The following is a 25,533-nucleotide window of genomic DNA, read 5'->3' as shown; positions in this document are numbered from 1 at the left end:
AAGGGAACTGCGCAGAGCTGCGTGTCTGCTCCTTGCTTTTCTTTGGGGCTGTTTCGAAAGAAACAGATTCTGCTGCATGGGAAGCAAAGGAAGTGCGTCCTGCATTCAGGACTACAGGTGGGGATGTTGGGGAAGAAGGAAAGGAAGGAAGAAGGAAAGAAAGAAAGGAAGGAAGAGAGAAAGGGAGAGAGAGAAAGAATGAAAGAGAAAGAGAGAAAAGAGAAAAAGAAAAAGAAAAAGAAAGAGAAAGAAAGAGAGAGAAAGAGAGAAACAGAGAGAGAAAAAGAGAGAGGGAGAGAGAGAGAAAGAGAGAAAGAGAGGAAAAGAAGAAGAGAGGAAGAGAGGGAGCGAGGGAGGAAGGAAGGAAGGAACAGAGAGAAAGGAGAGATAGAAAGTGAGAAAGAGGGAAAGGAAGAAAGGGAGGAAGGAAGAGAGGGAGGGAGGAAGGAAGGAAGGAAGGAGGAAGACACAGAGAGAAAGGAGAGATAGAAAGTGAGAAAGAGGGAAAGGAAGGAAGGGAGGCGGGTGTGGGAGGACGGTTGGGGCGAGGCTGGGGGCAGCTCCGCAGTCCCGGGCAGTCAAGGCCAGGGCTGGGCCCGCGGAGCTGCCGCCCGCACAGCCCGGAGCCRGGCTCCTGCACGGGGCCTTGGAGACTCCTGCAGGAATGAGGAGATTCCGAGGCGTCTATAYGTATCTCCCTGGGCATCCCCGTGTATGTGTGTATACATATGTATTATGTACACAAACAGATAAATATACACAAATCTGTCATGCTCCAGCTGTAGATAAGTGTACTATAAAATATTGAAATTGATGCTGAAATTCAACACAAACAAATTCTTCAATCTGCAAGCAAGGGTTATATTTACAGCCGGAGAATAAATTTTTCTCTACTTCAAATTAAAAAAAGTTCTTACAAGTCTTTATTTTCCCTTATTTACACCTTAGAGGTAACTGTAAGTGGCTCTGCCCGGCGCGCTCTGCACTGCGCCCTAATAAAGGCGACGACTCCGCCACGCCGCTCTTCAGCGATGCTTGTTGCCCACGCACAATGTTTGTTCACTGACAATTTCCCAAGTATTTTTAATATGAAGATCTACTTTTCATATGCTGCAGCAGACCTGCCTATTGAATTAAATGATCTGTGAATTAAAAATAATTCTCTTAGGTCTTCACTGAAACCACTCATGTGCCTAAAATTAAGCATATGCTTAAGTGCCTTGCTGGCCGGGGGCCAGGATGCTTAATGCTCTGCAGTTTCGAGCCCTTTGCGGGGAAGCCAGGCCGTGCTATATAAATTCTCGCACTGTGCTCATCCCCATCGTGCCCGAGCAGCTTCCAGAAGTGCATTGAGCGATGCCGTGGCCATCTGGCACGCGTGGGGCTTGCCCAGCGCCCCGTGCCGCCTCTGCTCCCGTGTCCGCTTCCACCTGGGCTTCTCTAGCAGGTTGCTACCACGCTGAGGCTCCAGGGGAAGCTTAGGTAAATAAAATAAAATATAACTATCACGGTTCAGGTAAAACCACGTCATGTTGACTGAGCAAGCACAGGGAGCAACAGCTCGGGCCTGCTAACTTTGCCATTCGTAAATGAATGACTGGAAGTTGCAACCCTGGAAGTTGCCGGGTGTGCCTGCAATATCCCCTTATTAATGTAGGAGCATTTCTTCTGCACCATCAGGAGATGCTAATCATTAAACAGCAGCACACAAAAAGAGCGATGAGGTTGGCACCCTTCTTCAGTGAAAAATCAACATTTCACAAGAGAAAGGCGGATTTCACAAGTGGCTGCGCTGCTGTTTGCTGGCAACATGAGGACATGGGGGCTAATCTTGCCCRTGGTTGGATCACGGAGGTGCCCGCCGGGGGGATGCCCTTGGCAGGACGGGTGCCCTGCAGCCTCCCCACCCTGCAGGTTTTCCCGAGCGGGCTTCCCCAATAACACTACAAGCAAAACGGCAGGAACCGGGTGAAGAAACTGAACGAGCAGAAGAAGAACGGCTGGGAAATAGTGTGATTGACAAGAGACATCAACGCAAACCGTTTGTGCCTGTTAACAAAGGCCAGAATGCAAAAAAAATCCATCCATGTGGCTGCTCCACTTAGTTCTGAATGAGAAAAAAAGAGGTAAAGTTAAGCAATTACCTATGCAGATGTTAGCAGTAAAGAGATCCTTTACTGAAAAGACGATTAAGCATCTTGGAAGCCTGCAGGATTCGTTCTTGCTACGGCGCTTCCCCGCACCGCGCGGCGCTGCCTTTGTTCGGCACCCAAGGACCGGCCGCGGTTTCTCGGCCGCCTCGCGCCACCGCCGCGTTCTGGTTCGTGTCTCGCTTTCTGCGAGYCGAGCTCGTGCAGGGGAAATCTGGGCAGAATTTGGGGCAGTTTTAGGCAATTTTAGGCCAGGCAGCCCTGGCTCAGCAAGGCGGTGCTAATCATGCGCTCGTGTGCAGCACGTGCTTAGCTGCTCTGCTGAACGCGACGCGGGGAGAAGTTCAAGCTGGTGCTTCTCTGTCGTGCTGAATCACTGCGTTCAACCCAAATCCAAGTCCTGAAGTCCTACATCTTTGCACAAGACCTCACTCGAGTTGAATACACAAGGATGAGCCTTTTTTTCCACGCCCCCGAGGGAAAAAGCAGATTAATAAGCCCAAATTGAATGAAGCCCATAAGGAAGCTGCCTAATAAATGATATACTGTCACCCCATCACACATTTGGTGTAGTCTACAAATGATCTATAATGTAGCATAACAATACCACATGAAAAGCATCTTGCCACTACTTGAAGACTGCTTTAATTGCAGAGTAATTCCATARTGCAAACTGCATATTTTTCTCGATGCCAGTAAAGAAAAAGCCAGGAAAAAAAGGCTGGGATTTCTAATCTCTATCTCAACAAAGTTTTAAACAAATCTTTCTACACAGACCAAACAGAATCACTCCTGATTTTCTCCTAATTTACCCTGGTGGAGGGGAAATCAGGATTAGGGCTTCTTGTCTAATGCCATTTGTTTTGAATTATTAAGCAAACATTCCCACTTCAATGAGTAAACGTGTACAAAGGCAACTAACCTTCGTCCTAAAATCGAGTTTACAGGGAGAGTATTGTCTGCTTTCCCAATTAATGCTGCAAAAGGAGTCTCAGATGTTGCTCTACCAATCAAGGGCTTGTGTTGTAGCTTGAGAAAATCATGACTGATGCAATTACTTTTATGTAGACGGTCTGAATATGGTCTATAGGTTAAAGTTCATTGGGTTTTTGTTCCTTAATTGAATATCAGAAGATGTTTTCAGGGTGCTCAAGGTATTATTGTTATTTAATTAGCAGGTTTACTTATGTAATCCAACACGATTATTTTTTCTTATAAAATACTTGATGGCACCATAAATATACGAGGTATTTTCTAAACAGAGACACAATTGGCTTCCTGAAATTCAAACTTAAATAATAACGGGGAAGAGTTAATCCTTTGAAGATGAAAACGTTCAAATCCAGTTATTTCTCTTCCACCACAGTCTGAGTGACAACGTATTAAGCTTTAGAGAACAGCTTTTTAGGAGACTTGGATTTTTTTTACAGTATTTTGAAATTACATGACAGGTCTGCAAGACCAGCCCTGCGACCATCCCTAAAGCCTTTCCCCTGGCCAGCGTCTCACTATACATAGCCCTCTTAAAACCTTAAAATAGTAATAATCAATTAGGGTCTCAAGCTTATTATCTTAACCAAATGCCCGATTAAAAAGAAAAGCCCTCTTTACCCAAAGCGTGACTTGATTCCTTTGGGATTTATCCCCTATCTAGGTAATCCCGCGCTTCACAACCAATGCGGAGCGATAACATTGATTAGGGAAGCAGTGTTTGTGTCTCCGACCAGGAGAGGGAGGTGGTTCCCGGAGGAACCCGCCCCGAGGAAGCCCTGTGGGCCCTAAGGAAGCCCTCTTTTCCATCGCTGTACAGCGCCCTGAGGTGCATTTGTCAGGAAAAGAGGGAAAAGGCACAAGGTACGAGCTTTGGGCACGACCTGTATGATATATGTTGAATGGGAAAAGCAGCCAGGGCTCCCAGCTCCTTGGTCTCTCCYCCGCTTCCCAAACTTCTTCAAGAGCAGTGTGCCCAACTGAGAGCCAATTCACATTAAAAGAGGAAACACAGTGCCTTTTTTATTTTATTTTTTTTAATACAGTGACTGAAGAAACTGTTTATCCCAGGCTGCAGTTTCTATCAGGCCACAACACTGCCCAAGTGACCGACTCCTCCAGTTAAGCCAGGCAAAGAGTCAGCACCGGAGCCAGGCCACAGGCTCCCTTAATGTTACTTACATCTGTAATGAAATCTGCATTTACCTACGGACCCTCAGGACAGACCCCCAGAGCCACCTCAGTGGCCTCATTTCCTTCCTTTGTACCAAACCGTCTCCTCAGATTTGCCCGGAATAAACCTTTAATGGTAAATTACGCCACATTTTTAATTCATGGGCTCTTTATAGAAGCGCTTAAGCAAGATATTACACATTAATGTTGATACAGAAACCTCTCTTTGTCCCCAACAAATGCTCCCACTTCTGTTTTGGCTTGTTATTTCCAATGCAATTTTAATGCCACGGCACTAGTGCACTTTAGGCACACTGCAGAGTTTTCTAGGAGCTCGGAGGCTGTTCCTCGCCGCTCGCCTACCTGGACTCTGGGAAGCAGGGAGCTTCCCGGAGCCCAGCACATCCTTTGTGGCCCACAACGGGGCGAATTAGGCCGTCCGGGGCATGTCGTGTCGGCACAAAAGGGGAACACTTTTAAGACTTTAAAGTCATGTAATACAATTCTAGGCTGGATCTTTCTTGTTTAAAAAAAAAAAAAAAAAAGACGAATGGGAGTGATTGAAAGAGAAAAGGGCCAATATTTGACAACAGAAATCAGCATAACCTCCTAACAGCGGCAGTCATGGGTGACTGCCCTTTGACCTGTGGAGATTATGTGGGATTTCAATGACAACAGCTGGAAGTGAGCGCCGCAGAATGGGGAACACGGAGCGCAGCCGCCGACAAAAGGCGGCACAATCCCTGCCCAGATCCCGGTGTTGATTAGAAATTGTTTCCTGGTCCTGGCTTAATAGAGTGTGAGAATGGAAGTTTTGTTAACCCTTCCCGCCATGCGAAAGCGCTGCTAAGTTATTTGCTTTTCCTTTTCCTTTCTTCTCTCTTTTTCTTGCAGAGAATGAATGGCTGCGAGGGCTCCTGGGCGCCTCCCTGGCTGCCGAGCTCCGGCCGGCGCTGTTGGAGCGGCCCGGCCTGCCCGGATCCACGGGGCTCCGGCTCCCGGCACGGACAGCTCCTTTTATACCCAAGCACAGCGAGAGGGAAATTAATGGACACCTATTACTGCTAATGAACCCATCACGGGTTGGAATCAATCACGTCAAGGAGTGTCCACGCAGAGGACACGAGGATTGCTCCTCTCCTGTGAAGATGAAGGTCTTCAAAAGCCCTTCAAGTTCACTTTTAAGGGCCTGGTTTTCACTTCTGATGACTCCTAACATTATAGAGCACTTTTTGGGACTGACTTAGGTGAGCAAATAATTAAAGTTATTTCATGCCACCATAAAAATTAATAATCTCCATCTCTATAGACATTTCGATAAATACATCAGCTGCATTAACATCGTTTAGGTCCCTATGGCTTGAGAAACAACAGATGTCTTAAATTAATATATTTCTCTTTCTGGTCTTCAATCCAAAAAGAAAAAAAAAAAAGAATAAATATCATTATAAATGGTCATACTCATTTGGCAGCTTATAAAATAACGTGCTCCTCAAAATCCTTTCGAAGCAAGTGTGACAAAATCTATATGGGGATAACCATTCTGCAATATTTATGGCCTCTAACAATAGAAAGAGCAATATGAAGAAAAGCCTCCCTCCCGGAAAATAAAATATGGAGTTATTTGTCTTCCTATCTTTGGCTGTCCGCTCTGGAGCAGGGACAGCCACGGCCTCCAAGGCCGCTGCTGTTGAGGTCCTAGGGAGGACTCCAGGTCCAGGCGAGCGCCGAGGAGCGGCCGGGTTGTCCTCAGCAGCCCAGCTGCTCCAAGTGGCTGCTGGTGGACGGTGCCATCTGCTCCAATCCCAACCCCACCACCTCCAGGAATGCTGCTCCCGAGGCAGGGCCCGCATGCTCCATCCTTTCTCCTTGCTCTTATTCCCACCAAGTATCGCCTAGGATTTCGCCTCCCAGGTTTGGTCTTGGAAGTGGAGTGGGCTTTTGCACCCACGGAGACTAGGAATGAGCAATGAACAATCAATCCCATGAACACTGCTGCTGGTGCCGTGCGTACGACCCCGCGCGCAAACCAACCCGCCGCTATCCAGAAGTCGGTTCGTGCATCGCAGCCTGAAATAAGCACATTTGTTCCAAACCCTGTTTATAGCCCCGCAGCCCCTCCCTGCTTTAAATCTTCCCCTTAACCATGGTGCTGTTTATTGACTACCTGTCACTCCTCGGCAGCGTGTGCCAGCAGCGGCTCGCCAGTGCCAGGCTGCATGAAGCCCCTTCTGTCTCCTGTTCTCCAAGGGGCTCCCTTAGATCAACTCCTCACCATACCCGGTGCACGGAAACCCATAAATTTGCAGATCCTGCAGTCAAAATTCTTAACAGGGAAGTGCACCCATTTTGCCCAGCGTAGCATACTGAAATATCACATGGTGAGAAGCATTTCTCACCATGTGTAAACTGTCAATTTGATTTGAAATTAAAATTTTTGATTAACATGAGCATTTCTGAGCCTCCCGCTGGCAGCAGCCCTATTGCTGAAAAGTGACATGATTTGTGACACACATGCTGTAGCGCAGCCCCATGCCAGCAATTGTTAAGCCCGTTTCCATTCTGCTTTAATGTGGTATGACACTCAGGAAAATAATTTTAATATTTCGGAGAAAGAGGGTAAGGGCTTAAGGGGTGAAGGCCTTTCTGGGTGTAAAGCGGGATCAGAGCAGCACAACGAGGAGCGTGGAGGTCCACACGTCTCCCGAGTCGTGTCTCTTTTCAGCAAGCGGGACCATCTGCAGGAGGCTAAGAAAGGTCCACAGTGGAGCACAAAGCCCTCTTTTAAATCCCGTGGATGTCTCAGACCCAGCATGAGGTGCTTTCCACCTATGAATGCCGCGACGCTGCTGCACGGGGAAGCGCTGGCGACGTCAGTAATTAAACCCTCTTTTAGGGGAGTGGGATCCCGCGGGGGCCTCTCGTTCTCCCATGCTCATCCCGTGCCCCCGGGAGAGCCGTGCTCACTGCAGTACTGGCTTCTCGATGACGACTTACTCGTGCAAAGGGGAAGTTCTGTGACCACGGTGACTTTTAAGGCCAGGACGCTGCTTGCTTGTGCTCTAGCAGGGAGGACGATTTTGGGGGACTTTAAGCCGCTTCCGAGTGAGTGCAAGAAGTGGGGCGAAACATTCATGCAAATGACACCAAGTTCAGTGGGGTTTTTTAYGAGCGCAAGCCTGTGTCAGTGCTGCAAGTGCTGACTCAACTGTGTCACCTGCGCCTTTCTCAGAGTGGGTCTTTTTTTTTTTTTTTTCTCCAGTAACATCATGTTCTGGGGAAGTTTATCGTGAAACAAGTACCAAGAACAGTCATTCTGAGCAGCCGGGTCGCCCTGATGAGCGCCGGAACGCATCTGACCGCGCTCCTCGCACTGCTCATCACACTGAGCACGCGGCTCTGCTGCGCTCGCTGCTCCTGGTAAACACAGGGCAGCTTCTAACTGCTGTGAAAATACACTCCTGCTGGGGGAAAAACAGTACTATAAAATAATTGTAGATAGTGGAATGAAAAACCAGGGTGATTCCGATGCACTGGAAGTGTTCAGGTTTGGCATGAAGTTGTGGGCTCGCTCGTGCCTGAGAACTCAACCTGCATGGAAAAGTGGCTCCCAATAAAGCCATGATATATAGAGATTATCAGCATGCAGGTTCTTTAAAATCACAGAATCACACACAGAATCACAGAGTGGTTGAGGTTGGAAGGGATCATTCCCTCCCAGAGATCATCCAGTCCAGCCCCCTGCTCCAGCAGGGACACCCAGAGTTTTGGATGACGCCCTCCAGGCTCTCCTGTCTCACAGCCAGGTCTCTACCTGCCCCGAGTACCGAGGAAGAACCCACTTATCCACAGACTTCCCAGGAACTGACGCCCTCGGGGCTCGGAAGGCAGCTACTCCTACGGAGCGTGGCGGATAAGGAAACCCACAAGGTATGAGCGGGGAACTCCCAACRCAGCGGCTCCAAGCTGGAGAACCCGCTGGATGTGGAGCTCGGCAGCGTGACCGGGAGGCTCCCTCGGCGCTGCACTGTTTTGCAGGGCAGGATGCCCTGTCTACATTCCTCGCAGGCTGAGAATGGACATTTATTAACAAGTTCTCGGGCGGGCCRCCCAGCGCTCGAGACTGCTGGCCTGGAGCTGTGCGACAGGGAGGGCCAGTGACCCCCGTCTGTGTTTGCTGTGCTCGGCAGACACGCGGCCGCGAGAGGGGCACTCGCGCTCCCCGGCCCGCGCCAAGGCCAGGCTAGAACACGGCCCAGATTTATTTTCCCTGCCTCCCTGCATAATCTGCCTCCAGCTGCAGCCCGAGCAGCACCTCTGAGTTTGCTCACCGCGAGCGATGTGAGATGGACGAAGGCAGCAGCCGGCGTGGGCACGGGCTGCCTCCGCCACAGCTGCTTTCTCGCCTCTCTCCACAAAGGAAGCTGGGTCTTTCCCAATGCCATCATCTTGGGAAAGGTTTCTTGCCTCTCACGGGCCAAAGGAAGCTATAAATCATGTTTCTACAGTGAGAGCTGGCTCCTAGGGCAGGGTTCAACCTGTCCACCACGCTCATCCCGCTGCCGGAGCGCTCGGCCYGCGGCGGGAAGGAAGAGGAAGGGGCCAGGCAGAGGCGCCAGCGCGGCGGCCCCCGAGCACGTCCCCGCAGCGCCGCGCACGCAGGCCCACAATCATGGAATCATGAAATCACGGAATCGTGGWTGATCCAGAGACCATCCAGTCCACCCCCTGCACACACAGGGTCACCCAGAGCAGGGGGCAGAGGCTGCCCCCTTCCAAGCGGGATTGGAAGACCTCCAGAGAAGGAGACTCCACAGCCTCTCTGGGCAGCCTGTGCCAGGGCTCTGGCACCCTCACTGCTAAGAAGTTTTTCCCTAAGTTCTCATGGAACTTTTGGTGCTTCAGTTTGTGGCCATTTCCTCTAGTTCTATCAATGGCCACCACTGCAAAGAGGCCGTGCGATCCTCCTCGCTCCCCCCTTGAGGTATTTACAGACACTCTCAGGTCCCCCCTCAGCCTTCTCTTCTCCAGGCTGAACAGGCCCAGCTCTCCCAGCCTTGGCTCACAGGGCAGATGTTCCAGGCCCCTGAGCTGACCTGCTGCCCATCTTCCGGGGAGGCCGGACCTCTGCCGAGGAGCGGAGCTCAGGATCAGAAACGACGGAAGCGGAGGAGTGATTCCCCTCACAGACACCTCCGCACCACACTAAAGCACCCAGTTAAACAAAAAGCCATCCATTACGGGTTAATGTGCATAAACACCCATTTCTTGTCTTTTTTTGCCTGCATTACCAAAATAGAAGAAATACAGGGAAAAAACAGCGACAGACTTTGGGAGACTCAAGGGTTCAATTCAGGATGGATGAGATCCCAACAGTTCAGATTCTTATCTCATCGCAATTGGAATAGCTGAACCTCTCTTGTCTGCGAATTAGGCAAAGCAGCCTGTGAGAATGGGCTCTTTTTCACAGCACTTTAGTCCCCAGACACATAAAAGAATGAAAACAAGAAATGGAACAGAACATTTCTACTTTTGAATAATGGCTTCATCTGGGCAGTTCAGAACAAAACTCCACTGGAGAGTTAAGGAGGAAGTTCTCCTTGCCAGCATGCCCACCCCTAGCCACATTCTTCCACCGAGCACATAAACACTTCGCTCTCCCGAAAGGTAATTTATCTACGAGCGGTGCCTCCCATTCTGCAGAAGTCAAGGGAAAAACCAGCCGGGGGAGCAAGTGCGAGCGTGCAGCTGATAAACTGCCCTCTTCTACACGGAGCCCCCTTGGCCAAGGCAAAGCACCTTTGCTGGATCCACCTCGGCTCCTGCAGCCCTAGTGATGGTTTTTTAAGCCACTTCTTGTTTATGGGGATGGGAGCGGGCTGGGAAACTGCCTTAAGCAGCAGAATCTCAGATTGAGAGATATTGCAGCATTAACCTGAAATAATCTGTGCTAAACCCCTCTGAGGTCCCACAGAGAGAGAAAAATAAACCCCTAGATGATCCAGCATCTCTACTGATTAYGGAGGGAGACTTCAAACTAATTCTACACTAATAGTTTAGGTGTCTAAATATTAATTTTATTTCTATAGTGTTAGGTGGGATGAAATCCAAGTCTTAGAAGTCCAGACTACCAARTTAGCTCAGATTTGAACGAAAGCTTGCTTTCTTCCCCATATTTTGCCATTGGTGAAGTCTCCTGAGATGCCATGCTTCAGTACCCTTACATTTCTATCTGGCTACTCTCTTATTCAGAATTCAGAAGACGGTAAAATACAAGTATTGCTGAGTTATCCTTGTGTCCCTGCCCTTCATCTGGTTCATTTGCAGGAGGGCATAATGATCTGTCACCAAGGTAAATTCATTACCCGGCAGATAATGCCACAGTGTTTCTGCTGCCCATTTCACAGTAAGACATTCTTTTTCAATGATGTTGCATCTCCGTTCTCGTGGGAACAGTTTGCAGCTGACATAGCAATAGTAGTAATAACAACTTGCATTTATATTGTACACGGGATGGTCTTTCCTTCTGCCTCCTTCTAACAGCGGACAGCTCCCGGTGTTGYTGCAGATGCATCATTCATGGCCATGGCAGGCAGCAATCAGCAATCTGCTTTCTAGCCCCTTTTATTCCAGGCTTTGATGTATTTTTTTTTTAAATTGAGTTGTTGACAACTACCATTCCATTTTTATAAGTCTTTCCTCATGGAAGCTGGTGGGGCTCCCGCTCCGCCATGGTCACGCCAGCCCAACACGGGTCCCCCATCTCCTTCTCCACCGCTCCCGTGGCTGCCCCGTGATGCAGCCAACTTGGCTCCCCTCTAGCCGGTGCGGGCAGCAAGGCTGGCTCTGGGCATTCTGTTACTGGAAATTTCCTATAAGTGAATTCCCTGATTTTTAAGGACTTGGAGGTAGAACATGTGGGAAAACTGCAGGTGGCCTGTCCTGCAAAGCTGGTCAGGTGGGGACACCCCCCAAACACCAGCAGGTTTTCAGATGGGGAAGCAGCTGTCACAGAACCTTCTGTTAGAGAGGCAGTTTCAAGAGCAGGGAACAGAAGCAGAAAAACACGCGGGACAGAAGCCCGGGTTCCCAGTGCCGGAGCGAATTATGTGCTCCATAAGCAGCATCCCTCCTCGGTGACCTCAGCAGAAGACACGCCAGCAAGGAATCTGGCCCGCTGCAGCCTGGAAGATGGTGTCACCATCCATATTTACCTCTTCAGCCTGGCCAAAGGCTCCTTCCGTGTGTCCCTGCCTCCCTCGGCTCCGCGTACCGAGCGTGCTGTGACGGAGGCCCCTGAGCCGCGGGGAGGAGCGAGGAGGACGGGAGGCTGATTAGGCGCTTAAGCGAGAGACACTCTAAGATGATTAGATTAATTGAAACTTATGAAAATGGAAAACAATGGCAGGGTGTAAGAAGGAAGGAACGCCGTAACCGTGTACGCCCCTTGTTTACTAGACAGTGCCGCAGCGACTACGGATCTACTCCAACTCCTGTAACTCCTGTAACTGTTAAATATTCTGTTATGTTTTTTCTTTCTCTTCCCGAGCAAAACAGCCGCTATCAGATGTGCGTTTCCCCCCTGCTCGGACTCCTCAGCAGTGCCTGGAGGTGATGGTGTGAACTCACTCAGGAATGTTAAGGCATTTTATAAATCACTCGGCCTCGGCAGGCCGGGGGAGACGGCGAGAAGGCCGCGGGATGGGATAGTTTACGGCACGCGCTCGGCAGTAACTCCCAACTGTCCAACTTCAGCATTTTCCTCCGTTGCAACAGAGGCGTTGGCGGAAAGAAAAACGAGGGCAGGAGACGTGAAGGGCAYGTGGTGAGCAGTGCCCTCCACCAGCGGCACCTTTGAGCACCAAACCTACCCGGACGCTGCCGCGACGCTGAGCACCRGCCTCACGATGAGGGAAGGGGAGCAGGAGGGCGAGCGGCGCGGGCGCGCCRGGGCTGCCTGGCTCCTGGGAAAACACTTGTGAGCTGTTGCAGTAAAAGCCTCCCTCTCCCTTTCCAAGAAAYGGGGCTGGTATTTTCCCGTTTCGCTCACGCCAGGGTTGTTGCCGGCGCCGGGACGGCCGCCCTCTCGCTCCGCTCGCTCCCCGTGCCCGGCCTCGCCGCGGCGCGGGCCCCGACGCGCTGCGGGGAGCCCAGGCGCCCCCGGGCCCTGCCCGCCCCACATGCAGCAGCCCTGCCCCGCGAGGAGCCGGCGCGGAACTTGCTGCGAGCACATTCTTCACGCAGATGTTCTCGCTCCCCGTCTGCAACTTCAGATTTACATAATTAGGGCTACTCGGAAACCACCTGATTAACCCCTGCGTCCRCAGCGTGCGCACACAGGGGTTTGCTGAGCGCGCAACTGTGGCTCTCTGAACCACAGGGGAGCGCCGAGGTCGGGGTCCTTACGAACAAAAATCACCCTGTCTGTGTGAAAACGGGTATAATTCACCCCGCAGACACGGGGCAAGGCGTAAACAGTGACGCACAGCGACTGCAGAGGCTGCAAGGCCTGGAGGCTCCTGCCCTCGGTGCCTCCGACAGGAGCAGCCCAGCAGCCTCACCTCCGACAGGAGCAGCCCAGCAGCCTCACGTCCGGCAGAAGCAGCAGCCGCTCCTGGTTTAGGAGCTCATGGTCCTGCTGTGAGCAAGGAGCAGGGAAGCTCAGGTCGGTGCAAAGCGCCAGGCTGGCTGGGACTCCGAGGCAGAGCTGCATCCCGCGGAGCTGCATTCCATGGAGGGCCTGGGATGCTGTGTGGACACACGTGCTCTCCCGCATTCCCGTCACCCCCCTGCAGCCTTTATCCCCCAAAAGCCAGGGCTCTGTTGCCTGACCCRCAGGCTACCGCTCCAGAAACAGGTTTTTAACACGTAGCAGCTCGACCAGGGAGGGTAAAACCTCCATTGGGGCTTCTCCTATTTGCCCTGTGCTGCCCCTTGCAGCTCCAGCCCCGCCACGCTCCCAACAGAGATGTCAAGTAATGAATGCTCCGGAGGAGCGCCTCATTCCGGAGTGTGCTTTTATCCGCAGGCCCTGTATTTATAGTTCAAGCCTTTTCAATTAATCCGCACACCCTAGAAGAATTAAACTACCAATTATCGCGTTTTACTGTGGTTCAGAGAACTTGCATCAGAYTGAGGAAACGAAAGGCCGGGTGCAGCAGAGGCAGCTTCCCGGCGCCTGCTCCTGTCCAGGGTACATCACGGCCAGGAAAAACCGAGGCCTTGGTTGGGAGCCGAACCCAGGAGGCTGGGGAGACATAGCAAAGTCCATGTTTCAGGTCATGCTTTGGGGCATTCTGCATTTTGGGCTGTTTTCTCTCCCTTTGGTTACTGCGGGAGGCAGTTTCCTGCAAGTTAAATCTCCTTTTGTCCCAGGCACTGGGAACCTCTCACCTCCACGCACAGAGGCCGGGGGGTTTCGCCAGCCACATCTCRGCATCGCCTGCCCCGTCTCCCCGCTCCGCTATCCCCAGAGGGAGGGAGGCCGGTGGCAGGGCCCGGGATGCCGCTTCCCAGGGCGCTCCCGGCCCGTGCTCTTATCTGCTCTTCAGCACGTGCAGCCGGGTGTGCAGCGCAGCAACGGCACATAAATACATTTGGAAACCCCTTGGAATAACTGCAGCTGTATTTACRTACCTTATCCAGTGGGAAGGTCCAACGCCTTTTCCCTGTACACACTCATATGGTGAAATAAAAGACACGTATCTACTCAGGCCGCCTTCTTGCCCCCAAGTGCCTCTCTAGCGCTGCTATGAGCATTTGGCTTGTGCTTTGAACATCTCCTGTCATCCTTGCCCGGGTCGGATTCCTTTTTTTCTTTCTTGGGGACATTTTGCTTGCAAAGGTCAATGGGCAGCGGCTGCGAAAACTGGAGGCCTCTGTCAATCCCCCATGGGTCACACTGGGCCCCGAGGAGGCTGCCCCGGTTGTCCAGGGCCGTCTCGATGGGTTGACATGGACGGGTGACATCCCAGCCATCATGGGGTCACAGGGCCTTGCAGGGCTTTGCAGAGCCAAGCTCAGTGCAWACACGGTAAGGGAGGCAAAAAACTATCAGCTACTATAACTAAACTAAAAACTACTATTTATGCAGGTGCTTCTCCATGAGAGCCATGAAACTGCTGGGGAAATACAGCCGAGTGCAGCAAAGTTTCAGTTTTAGACTCTTATGATCCAAACACTGCCCTTCTAGTTCTTGCTGGGATCTAGCTGAAATTAAATAATATGGAAAAAAAAAAAAGGCAGGACTAAATTGCATAGAGGTTAATTTTAAACCAGATATATGTGCTTGCTTCTCCTTGTGCCATGCAGCACCTGCCAGAGAGGCAACCTGGGCCCAAGCAGACCCTGGCCCGGGTGGAAGGGCTGGTCCAGCCATGGGGAGCAGCAGGGAGCAGCCCCATGGGGGCTCCCTGCTCAGCCCCGTCCCCAGCCTGGACCAGTCCGCGTGTCCCAGCACACGGCATCATCCCTCAAGGTGCAAATCCACCCGCAATTCAGTCCTGGAATGTTAGGAAGGTGCAAAGAAGCTGCAAGCTGCAAAGTGGCATCACCGTGAGCTGCGACTGCATTGCCAGCTATGAGATTCCTTGCAGAAAATGCTCAGGGCTGCTGCTTCTTTTTTTTTTTTTTTCTGAAGCAAAGTTAATTTTAGAAAAGTCCCCGAGGCTACGCTGGCTCTGGAGCGCTAGTGTGTAAACAAGAGAGGAGGGTCCTCCTGCATTTACGGGATTACGATGCAAACGATGCGGTAAACAGGAGCACTAATAGAAACTGCCGCTACCCAAAGACCCTGCTTGCAGCTGTAAGGGATCGAAAGCCTCCTCCGCGGTGCCGGGCTACGTGCTGCAAATGAGGTGTTTCACCCAGCTAGTCACCTGAGACGACATCCTCTCCGTCAGCGCTGGTTCTATCGAGCGTCGGRGAACACCGCACGAGCACTGACCCTCGGCGGGTGGAAATGAGAGCACCTGCACGTASGGAACGGCCGAGACCGGCTGCTCCCGAGGGCAAACGACCCTACAGGCACCTCGGGACACGGCTGTGCGGCATCTCCTGGGTAGTGGCATCAACACGGGAGGCATCAGGGTCCACTGCTGCTCAGAGGGGCAGGGACACGTCGGAATCCCCTCTGCACGAGCAGAGACCCAACCATGACCTGAGAACATGAAGTGCTTCAGAAGGAAGCACTTTTCTAGTCACAATCTTGGCCATGACAGCTCGCCTGGCCAAAAAGGGAACTTCTATTTCACATACTCCCAGTATTGCTCTCCTACAACTTGAGGACCAGATTTTCTTCCTTTATGCTTTAAGCATGGAAAAGCAAGTATATGCTTAAACCTTGCTCTTATTTTTTCAATTTAATACCCAAGTCCAGCCCTACTTAAGCAAAGAATCCACAGATGGTATTTGCAAGTCCAGTGTAATTACCGCGGGGTTGAAAAACGAGTTCTGTGAGTTACGGTACATCATTGTTTTTCTTTTTTTCTTTTTTTTTTTTTTTTTAATGTTACAAAGAACAATGTGCCTTTCATTTCCTGCCGCGCCGTTAAGGTACTTGCAACTCAAAGCAGCAAGAATATATTAAAACTAAAAAGCACTTGGTTTGGGCACTCAGCATTTTTGTTTTTCAGATAAATGCCTCTGCCTTCTCAGAAACGCCGAGTTGGGCACCTCTCTGCAATCAGCTGGGGTGAGGAACGCGCTCCTGCTCACTGGAAACGGGACAACCAACCAACTTCTCCAAGGGGAATTTGCCAACCTGCAATTTCAGYGGCACTGCTAGCTGGGAGTCGGGAACCACAGCAACTCTTTGCCTTTCCCTAGGCTTAAAACCCTATGGAAGCAGAGTGGAACTGGAGTTTTAATACGTGACGGGTGTCTGAAGGCTGCAGAGCGCCCTGTTCTGCACACAGAAAGACTGAAAAGTTCTCCTGCCAACATCAAAGCAAGCATGCATGCAAAAAGAAAGCCTACGGAATGGTTGTGTGGAAGTACAGAGAGACAAAGAGAGAGAGAGAGAGGGGGAGAGAAAAAAAGAAAGAGAGAGGGGAGGGAAATCCCTAGGGAGAGCCCCCGGCAGCACCGAGTCAGGAGCTCATCTGCTCCCGGCCCAGAGCAGGCAAGCAGTCCACTACACCRGACCAGTCTTCTAGTAACCTCAATTCCCTGGAAACTACTTATAAAAAACTGCCACAAAACAATCAACCAACTACCACCAACAAAATCAGTGTCTTTAACCATTTTTTTAAGGTTTTTTTTTTTTTTTTTTTGGGGTGCATTGCAACACCAGCTCACGGTGCCAACTGACCCAAAGCTTTTACACGAGGCAACTACAAACGCGGGGAATTTTCCACTTGAGTATTCCACCCAGCTCGTCAGGAAAAACAGCCCTGATTTGTGGGGAATAGGAGGACACCCACGCTCGTGCCTGGCTGTGCCTGCAGTGCCTCTGCCAGCAGCTCTGCTGCGCTCGGGCCACGGCGCTAACGCGGCTGCTCCTGCCGCCGCCGTGGTGCCCGTGCCGGCCACATCCCGGCCCCTGCTCCGGGCCCGGAGCTGAACAAGCTGTTTGGATGTTTCCTCTTCAGCCTGGAGAAGAGAAGGCTGAAGGGGGAACCTGAGCAGTGTCTGTAAATACCTTAAGAGAGGGAGTGAGGAGAATGGGGCAACCTCTTTCCAGTGGTGGCCSTTGATAGAACTAGAGGAAACGGCCACAAACTGAAGCACCAAAAGTTCCACGAGAACTTAGGGAAAAACTTCTTAGCAGTGAGGGTGCCAGAGCCCTGGCACAGKCTGCCCAGAGAGGCTGCTTCTCTGCAATCTTCAGTCCTGCTTGGATGCAGCCTGTGCCCCSTGCTCTGGGTGACCCTGCATGTGCAGGGGGTTGGACTGGAGGATCTCTAGAGATCCCTTCCAACCTTCAGGATTCCATGATCCTATGAAGCTCCGGGAGCACGCAAGTATGCACGGATGACCCTGCCTTGCCCACGCGTCAGGCCTTGCCCGGCCCTACTGCTGCCTAGGGAAAATCCCCAAATCTTCAYGTTTCTGCCAATCCTTGCAAGCGCCAGCAGCTGCGCGACTGCCCGAGAGCCTGTTGGGTCCAAAGGCGGCCGAGGCACCAGCTGGAGCAGCTCCGAGACCCCCGAAAGCAGGGGGTGGCTCTGAGAAATAAAAGCTTCCTCCCCCTGCTCCGTGCACGTCCCTTCAGTGAAGGTTAGGCACACCAGTTTGCCTAAATAACACACACAATTCAAAACGATAAATTAAAACCTGTAGTAGGAGGCTGCCTTTTCCAGGGCTGTATAGTTGACCCTTTTGAACTTACATTACTCAAGGTATGCAAAATATATGTGTATAATAAATAGCTCTAGAATTTATGGAGTGGAACAGAAAGGATATTAACAGGCAAGTAGAGAGGCYGTATAACCCTCACAAGGCCTTTAAAGATTTATTTTTTTAAAATGAAGGAATGCATGCATGTAAAAGGTAGGACTTAATCGATAGCCTTCTTTGTGCCTTTCAGAAACGCATGCAAAACAATCCCAAACCTGCCCTCAACCTGGTCATTCTGCCGTTTGCGGCAGTGGGAATAAGATTATCCACAACACTATTTTCCCTCGATTTTTTTTTTAACTCCTCCCTGTGTGTGGGCTCATTCCCCTTCTCAGTAAAATCAATTACGAGGCTCCCGTGGCCTCCGGAGGGATTTGGATCGGGCCCTGCGCAAGCGGGTCCACGGCACGTGCAGAACAAGGCTGTTAATGTGACTGATGGCGCGCGGATCCCTGTCCCGTGGGCGCCGCAGTGGGGCTCCCGCTGCTCCTGCTCAGCGCACAGGAGCTGTGCCCGGGCTCATGGGCAGCTGCCTGCGAAAACACCCGCACGGCAGGCAGAGAGAAGGAAAACCCCCTCTGCCGCCTGCTCAAAAAGGACCTTTCAAAGCGTCACCAGCAAAGTGTCACCAGCAAAGTTCCCACAATTCACTAAAAGCTGGTTTTGCAAGGAAGACTGAGGCTGCAAACCCAGAGATGTTTCATTTYGGGGGCTCGTGCAGATTTTCCATCACTAAGCCCTGCCCTTGCTGGGCACCACCTTTTGGGGTGGCTGCTGAGCACGGGCAGCCTCGAGACTGCGGAGTGGCGGCGAGAGGCGATCTGTGGTTTGATGGTGCTGAAAGGACATTACCCAAACATGGAACAACAACACGCTCGGAGCCGAATAAATTCCAAATTGAAATATGACTTAATAAACACAGGCAACATATTCCGCACACCCACGAAAAAAATTATCAGAATTGGCAGAACAAAAATCACAGTTTAGTCAATTCTTCTCTTAACCTCCCAATCCTTTGGCTACAAATTAGAATTTCTGTGAACGGGGTTGATAAGAGAAACGAGGCTCTGTCTTTCAGAACCGACAAAAATGCTTCAAGGCGCTGCGTCTGGAGAGGAGCAGAGCAAAATCCCTCCYGGAGCCAAGTCGCTCGCGCTTCGGGAGAAGGAAAATGCAGGAGTCCCCCTAACACCAGCAGCAAACTCAGCTCTGCTGGCCCAGGAGAACCGGGGGGGTCCTCCCTGCTGCACCATGAGATGGGGGAGAAGCTGCTCCCTTGTACACAAGCCCGTCCTTCCCCACGCCATCCCCACAGAAAGCTGCTATTGTGGAATTACTGCTTTTCCAGGCTGTTTTACCGAGGAAGCCGCTGGCTCCCTAAAAGCTCCTGCTTCTGCTCTGCAGCCCTCCCAGCCCGGGGAACAGCAGCACTCCCCCAATTCACATCCCGTCGCTACTTCCCAAAAGGACAAACCGTGGAGGCAAAGCCGTGGCCGGCTCTCCCTGCCCTGCTTACCCTGGGCACCCACCACCCTTAAAGCACGTCCATAAAACCACAGGCAACACAAGGGCATCAGCGAGTGCCCGCCTGAGCGGCGGGTATGTTTTGAGGTGCGCAGTCCGACCCCAAAAGTGCACTTTTTGGTGCATAGGTAATATTTTTGCTTGCACGTGCCTGGCAGGCTAGCTCGCAGGGAGGACGGGTCTGCGGAAACGGATTCCAAAGTCGTTCTGTTCACTGGGACACACCACGATCCCGCACTCCGGAACGCTGGGTCCCCGTGCACRTCACCCATAAACCCCAACGACGTTAAAAGCACACAGAGAAACACGGGCAATGAAGAGCGCGTGCCGAGGGGCTCACGGCGCGGGGCTCAAAGCCTTTGCTACGGAGGAAGAAGGATAAGGGTTGCATACAGCGGGCTCTGCCTCGGCATCTCCCTGATCACAGCCATGTTTTAAAGGGGGGGAAAAAAAAATAGGTGTCTCTCCATGTCTGCAGAAATGCTACCTTGGTGTAGTGAGACGGCAGCATTTTAACTAGGAGGAGAGTACAAAATCTATTTGCAGCTGCCTCATGTCAGTTATTCTGAATAATCCTTTTATACTAGACATCAGGGGGGAAAAAAACCCTTGATAAATATGGGCTGTTTTAATATTCCAAAGCAGGAGCAGCAGGTAAGAACTTACCATTTTCTGGCTGGTCCTTAATATCAGCTTCACTTGGCTGGCTGGGACTTTCAGATTGACTTGAATCTGAAAAACATAAAATACAGCCAAAAATTACAGGGTCTGCTATGGAAAATAGATCAGAGGCGCCAGACTTCCTCAAAAGGCTGAGAGTACAAACTAAGGATGGGGCTGTTGCACGAGGACATGATAATGCAGAARTCCCGTGCAATAGGTAATATTTTTGCTGGAAAAAAAAAAAAAGGGAGGTGGGGGGGAATCTTGTTTATGGCACTGCCCAGGGTGCGTGGCCTCTGAATTAAAATAAGGCGTTGAGAAGCCCTCTTTTTAAAGAAGGCGTATTCAGACTGCCTTCCTACACGGCTTTGTATAATGCAGCCCCTGCGTTGTATACAAACCAGAGCCTTAATCCAACACATAGTAAAGTCCCAAAACACATTTAGGAGCGAGCAGAGCGAGGCAGCCGAGCGACGCTGCAGCGCCGGGCAGCTCGCGGTCCGCACCGTGCTGCAAATAGATAACTTTTAATAAAAATAATTTTTAATAAAAATAATTTTAATAAAATGTCTGACTCGTCTTTTATTTATTATCTAATCGCTTTATCTGCTAAAAAAAAAAAGTTTTTGCAGTGAAATGCAACTTAGGCAACGAAACCATGTGTCCCCGCATCAAACGCGCCTGCACTCGCGACAAGCCTGCGCGGCTTCACCTTGGCTTTGCAGAGCCGCGAATTACCTGTCTGCAATTTGCCCACGTTTCAGTGAGAAGTCAATGCAAGACCAAAAGGTCGCGACACCTGACGGTGATTAAATTGAAACCCTTACTTTTATTGCAACCAAGTGATAACACCATCCCTTCTTTTTCTTTGAGGTATTAATAGCACTGGGAGAAGCACTACTACTAGTGACCTTGGGTCAAGCAATGCTAATTTATTGCTTTAAAAAGGTTCCTTGCTTTTAAGCAAATGAAGATTTTAATTACCGCAGAGCACTATAAAGAAAATGCCTATTTTAAATATTCAATTTTTTTTTTTTTACCTGCTGACGGTATGCATTAGGTATCATTCAGAAGCTTAGAGGGCAATCTTGTATAAATTAAAAAGTACAAATAAAAAAAAAAATGGTCCCCAAACAGACTCGGATAAATTTCAGAATATAAACTGTCAAAAGATTCCACGGAGAAGGCTTCAGCCATGCTATTTCTATTAAAGATCAATGGAACTCTGCTAAAACATTGATGACGTTCCCAATGTCTCCGAAATCAGTTTGCTTTTACATTTATCATTTTAATAATTTCTCCAGTCAAAATAAATGAAAAAAAAAATCTTCCTTCTCCAATTTTATTTTAAATGTTGGTGTTGCGGCCTGTCTTTAATCAAAGCTCTAATCACTGCGAGCAGACAGTCTGCAGGGTAATAGGGAAGATGCTGCTGTATTCCGGACACCCGAATTTGGCAGCAAGTTTCTCCTTTGCAGAGCCACAGCGGTGGAAACGACAGTGCAAAACCCGCGTGCAATGCTCCCAGGCAAGGCGCAGCAGCAAACACGCAAAATCCGCATTCAACGCTCCAAGTCAACGCGCGGCGCGTTTCATTTTACAGGCCGTGCACGAAGCTCTCACTTATTTTGGGGGCCTTTGTTTTCCTCCGACAAACTACGGTTCAATCAGTGTTTGGCCTCGATGAGTGGAGCTAGGATGCCACAAAAAGACACCGATATTGGTAAAAGTGGCTGTGCGAATACGTGACTCGGGTCATGCTTTCCTTTAAAAATATCCGGGGAGGCAGCGAGAGGGCCGAGTGCGCAGTGGCACCCACCGGGGCCGGGCTCCGTCCTGGCACCCCGGCTCTCCGGCACCACCGGCAGCCGCTCCTGGCATGGGGAAAACAAAGTACTTTTGTTCGGCTCGAGGCTGCCCTCCCTGCACCAGCGCCGGGGCCAACGGGCGCCTCCGCCGAGCGCTGGCTCTGCCCGCCGCATCTTCACTTTCTGCTTTACGGCTCTGCAATTACRCTGCAATTTTTTATTACCCTTTTATTACTTAAATATATTACTCTGCAATTKTTCCCCTTATTTTTTTTTCTTTTTTTCTGCCACCCGTCCCTTCTGCTGGAATTAAACAGCGATTTAAGGAAAGGACAACAAAAGCTCCAAGCGAGCTCCTCGGCAGAGCGGCACGGGGCCGTGGAGAGGCAGGATTTACAGAAGTGCCCCTTGCGGCCGAAGGCTCCRGGGAACCCGCAGCGGGCAAGCGGCGGCCCAGCGTTGTCATGCAAGGGGGCACCTCATGGAAAGCCCCGATAAGGAGCCGGCGGGACGGCGCCTCGCCAAAACGTCGAGACGCGGGATTTCTGCTGCCCTGATTTCATTGAGACGCCGCGGAGGAGCCGGCGCGGATAAATGTGCCGCCACATGGCAAAGGGATTGGCAACGCCGGAGCCGCCGCGGCTTTGCTGCTTTGCCGAGGCTGGTGGGGGCTGTGGTTTGTGTTGCACGGGCACCAACTCCAAAATTCCCGTTTTTCGGAGCGCTTGGCAGTTTGCGGGCTCTGCTGCAAGGGGAGGGGGGCAAATCCATCCTGCTGAGTCAGGCAGCCAAACAGGTGACCAGAGGAATAAATTAATTTTTGCCCATACATAATTGATATAAATGGAAGATCGTTTTCATAAGCATTTGCATTAAATCAATAAAATCACTTACTATAGAGCGGCTTAACAATTCATTTGATTTTCTCTTTTCTATATATTTGATAGCCACTCTGCAAAACAGTATACACTTTATGCCTATTTTCTTTAGCAACAACACTGCCAGTTAAATTCTACCACCTGCAATAATTAGAGCCATTGGAAAACATACAAAACAAAATATACAGTAGATGCGAGCCCCTCTTGAATCCACGGCCYCCTGCGGCAACGGGTTTCATTGGTGCCTTAAGCTAAGGCTGGTAGGAAGCCAAGGAATCTGTATATTACAATAAAGTGCATGTTATTAAGGGGAAGGATTTAAATGATTTCAGATGGAGTTGGAAATATTAAGAGCGTGGARCCACTATTAAGATTGCTGATTTAAGAAAAAAAAAAAAAAAAACACCGAGGAATCTAGTTTTATGTTTAAGGAAGCTTAACCTTGAATAGCACAATGGCTCTTATTTGGGAGCTCTTTTGGTTGCAGAAAGTTCGCGCTTAGGATTTTTAACCCTAAACTAGCTAAAGTTGGCATCCGTAAAGGAGCTCGAGTTGCAGCCACCGGGCGGCAGATGCTCAACCGGGTCTGGCACCAGCAAGGACCTTGGAGAAACATACTCAAAAGCACCGGGGAAACTATTTTTTTTTCTCCCCTTGCATGAGCCCAGGGTGATTATGGGGTAAAAAAGGGCTGTTTTATTCTTTCGGAGCAGTGCTTGCAGGTGGGCTGAGCAGGGATCTCGTTCCAGGAGGGAGCGACGGGTGTTTGGGAAGAGGGAGGCTTCTCCGCCAGGAAGCCCGGCTTGGGACATTCCCGCGTGCCGGTGGCAACACAGAGCGGCTCTGCTCCCAGCCAAAAATCCCCGTGGCTCCGGGGCCAAGCGGCTCGGGGTGTTTTCTTGGATACTCCCGCTTTCTCCACAGCCGGCGTGTGCCAGCAGAGACCCAGCGGGACCGGCACATTGCCTGTGTCTCCAGCTGCCGGGTGCTTTTCCACATTAGGAATCTGTGCTTGGAGAGGCTGCGGTGCCCTCATGGAGGGATGGAGCCCTCCGGAAAAACGCACCCTTTAAATTCTCCATTTCTACTGAATTTCATAGGGGGAGAAATATAAATATTGAGGAATATATAACAAATTGATGTATTTTACTCAAGTGCCAGAGTCCTACTTGCAATAAAACATTTATATGCCTTGGGTTGCATTCATCCAATAATTTTTTCATCCATAATTTTGGGTATGGATTCTACCAAGGATTTATACATTTAAAAATAATAATAAATAAATAAATATAAAGCATGCTACGTTATGCATGACCCTATGTGTCAAACTCAAGGGATTTACAAGCAGAAACCAGGATGAAGACGGAGGGTTTTTTGCACTTAACCATCCCATCACTAGGCACTACAATATGAGCACATACGTAGGGCTTTGCGCGGGCCACAGCTACAGTTTATGGCTCAAAACCGGGGGGCTGCTGTGGCCCCCGATTCACTTTCGAGCCAACTCTTCCCGGCTGCCGGAGGGGCTCTGCTCTCGCCCGCCCACGTGGGCCCATGTGCTCCACGTTTGCCGTTTTATTCTGTTTTTTATCCCCCGTCTACAGCAGGGCGCTCATGAATACGCGGGAAAACGGTCGCCGTGCCAGCCTGTCTTTTTTTTTTTTCCCCCCTTTTCTCCTTTTTTTTCTCCACCCTTTTTCTTCCTCTCTCTCATAAGGCAAGGACTCTTAATTCCTGTACACTGGGAAGGAGATTATCTCTGATAATGGAAATGTAAATCAAAGCTTGCTGTTGTTTATGCCAGACAGACATTCGTGTGTTAAGTCTGTTTATCAGGCCACACTCTGTCTGCGCCAGGAAGTGGCCGGCCTTTGTACGGCGAGCGCCGTTCCCAGGAGTCCTTGCCACCAAACTTTCTGTGGTAAAAAAAAATAAATAAAACTAAATTGAGGGGAAAAAAAAAAAAAAAAAAGGAGAACAGTATGGTAAAAAACCTGCTTTCATTGTTGCTGTGGCTCCGAAGCCGCGCGAGGCCCTCTCCTCCTCGTGAGGAGATGGGCGGCCGGGCAGCATGGCCATGCTGGCGAGGCCGGGCGAGCGCAGGCTCTGCCCGTCCGTAGGCCTGTTTGTGGGCTCTCGGTGCCCCAAATGCCGCCACCCAGCGCTTCCCTCCTCCTCCTCGTGCTTCTCCTCAGGGCAAGAGGAGGAAGGCGGGCGCGGGCACCGCGACGCGCTCCCCAAATGGCGGCTCGCCTTGCCTCGCCTTTGTTCTCACATGCCCATGGCGCCGCTGCCGCCAGCACGGGGGACGCGGGCCTCGCTCCGCCGCCGGCGCGGGGGACACGGGCCTCGCTCCGCGCCCGCCCTTCGCGGCCCCTCGGACACRCGGGGTCCCGCCGGGCGCTCGCTCCGCGGCGTGGCCTGCTCACAGCCCGGCCCGCACTAACGTGCCGCTTAATCCCCAGCGCCATCAAAGGCTTCCTGGAGAAATCCCACGGCACCGGCTGCGTTTGTTAGAACAAAATATTCCTAAAGTCAACACCAGCACGCAACCGCACTTTCTGGTTATTTTTTTTTTTTTCCCCCTCCTTCGTCTTCTCCCCCCGCCCCAAACTAATTCCAAGGGATGCAAAAACCCGTTACCCGGAGGACTCGGCTCGCTCCAGCCCTTTCGCCTAGACAAAATAAACACTTTAGGACTCCACTTGTTTGTATTCCCCTCAGCGGCGCTGTATGCATCACCAGCTAAAAACAAAGAAACTTTTAGCCGCCCAGACAAGATGCAGAAGCTCCCCAAACAACGGGGCCGCCGGGGGGGTGGGCGCGCATTCACCGCGCCTGACAGTCCATTCAATGCGGGCATGACGGCCATAATGCCGCCGGGGTCCCCTCGCTGATTAAATATGCATTGGCACCGGTTTGATCGATGCGAGCCATGGATCGGATGACACACCTGCAAAATCTCCAGCCTGGAGCTCCCAGGGGGAAAAAAAAAAAAAAAAAAAAAAA

General features: G+C 50.9%; 1 protein-coding gene across 1 annotated transcript in view; it reads right to left on the bottom strand.

Moving 5' to 3' along the window:
• NFIA (nuclear factor I A) overlaps window positions 1-25,533 on the bottom strand; it is a 213,474-nt gene that overhangs the window by 70,842 nt on the left and 117,099 nt on the right. Inside the window, exon 3 of the mRNA XM_026040730.1 lies at window positions 19,842-19,907. Coding sequence (XP_025896515.1) covers window positions 19,842-19,907 — 66 coding nt within the window. The remainder of the gene's footprint in view (window positions 1-19,841; window positions 19,908-25,533) is intronic.

This window comes from Nothoprocta perdicaria, unplaced genomic scaffold (genome assembly GCF_003342845.1).
Source record: "Nothoprocta perdicaria isolate Ctin4 unplaced genomic scaffold, notPer1 scaffold_262, whole genome shotgun sequence".
Lineage (NCBI taxonomy): Eukaryota > Metazoa > Chordata > Aves > Tinamiformes > Tinamidae > Nothoprocta > Nothoprocta perdicaria.
The sequence above is the reverse complement of the archived record's forward strand: the minus strand, read 5'-3'. Positions and strand labels throughout refer to the sequence as shown.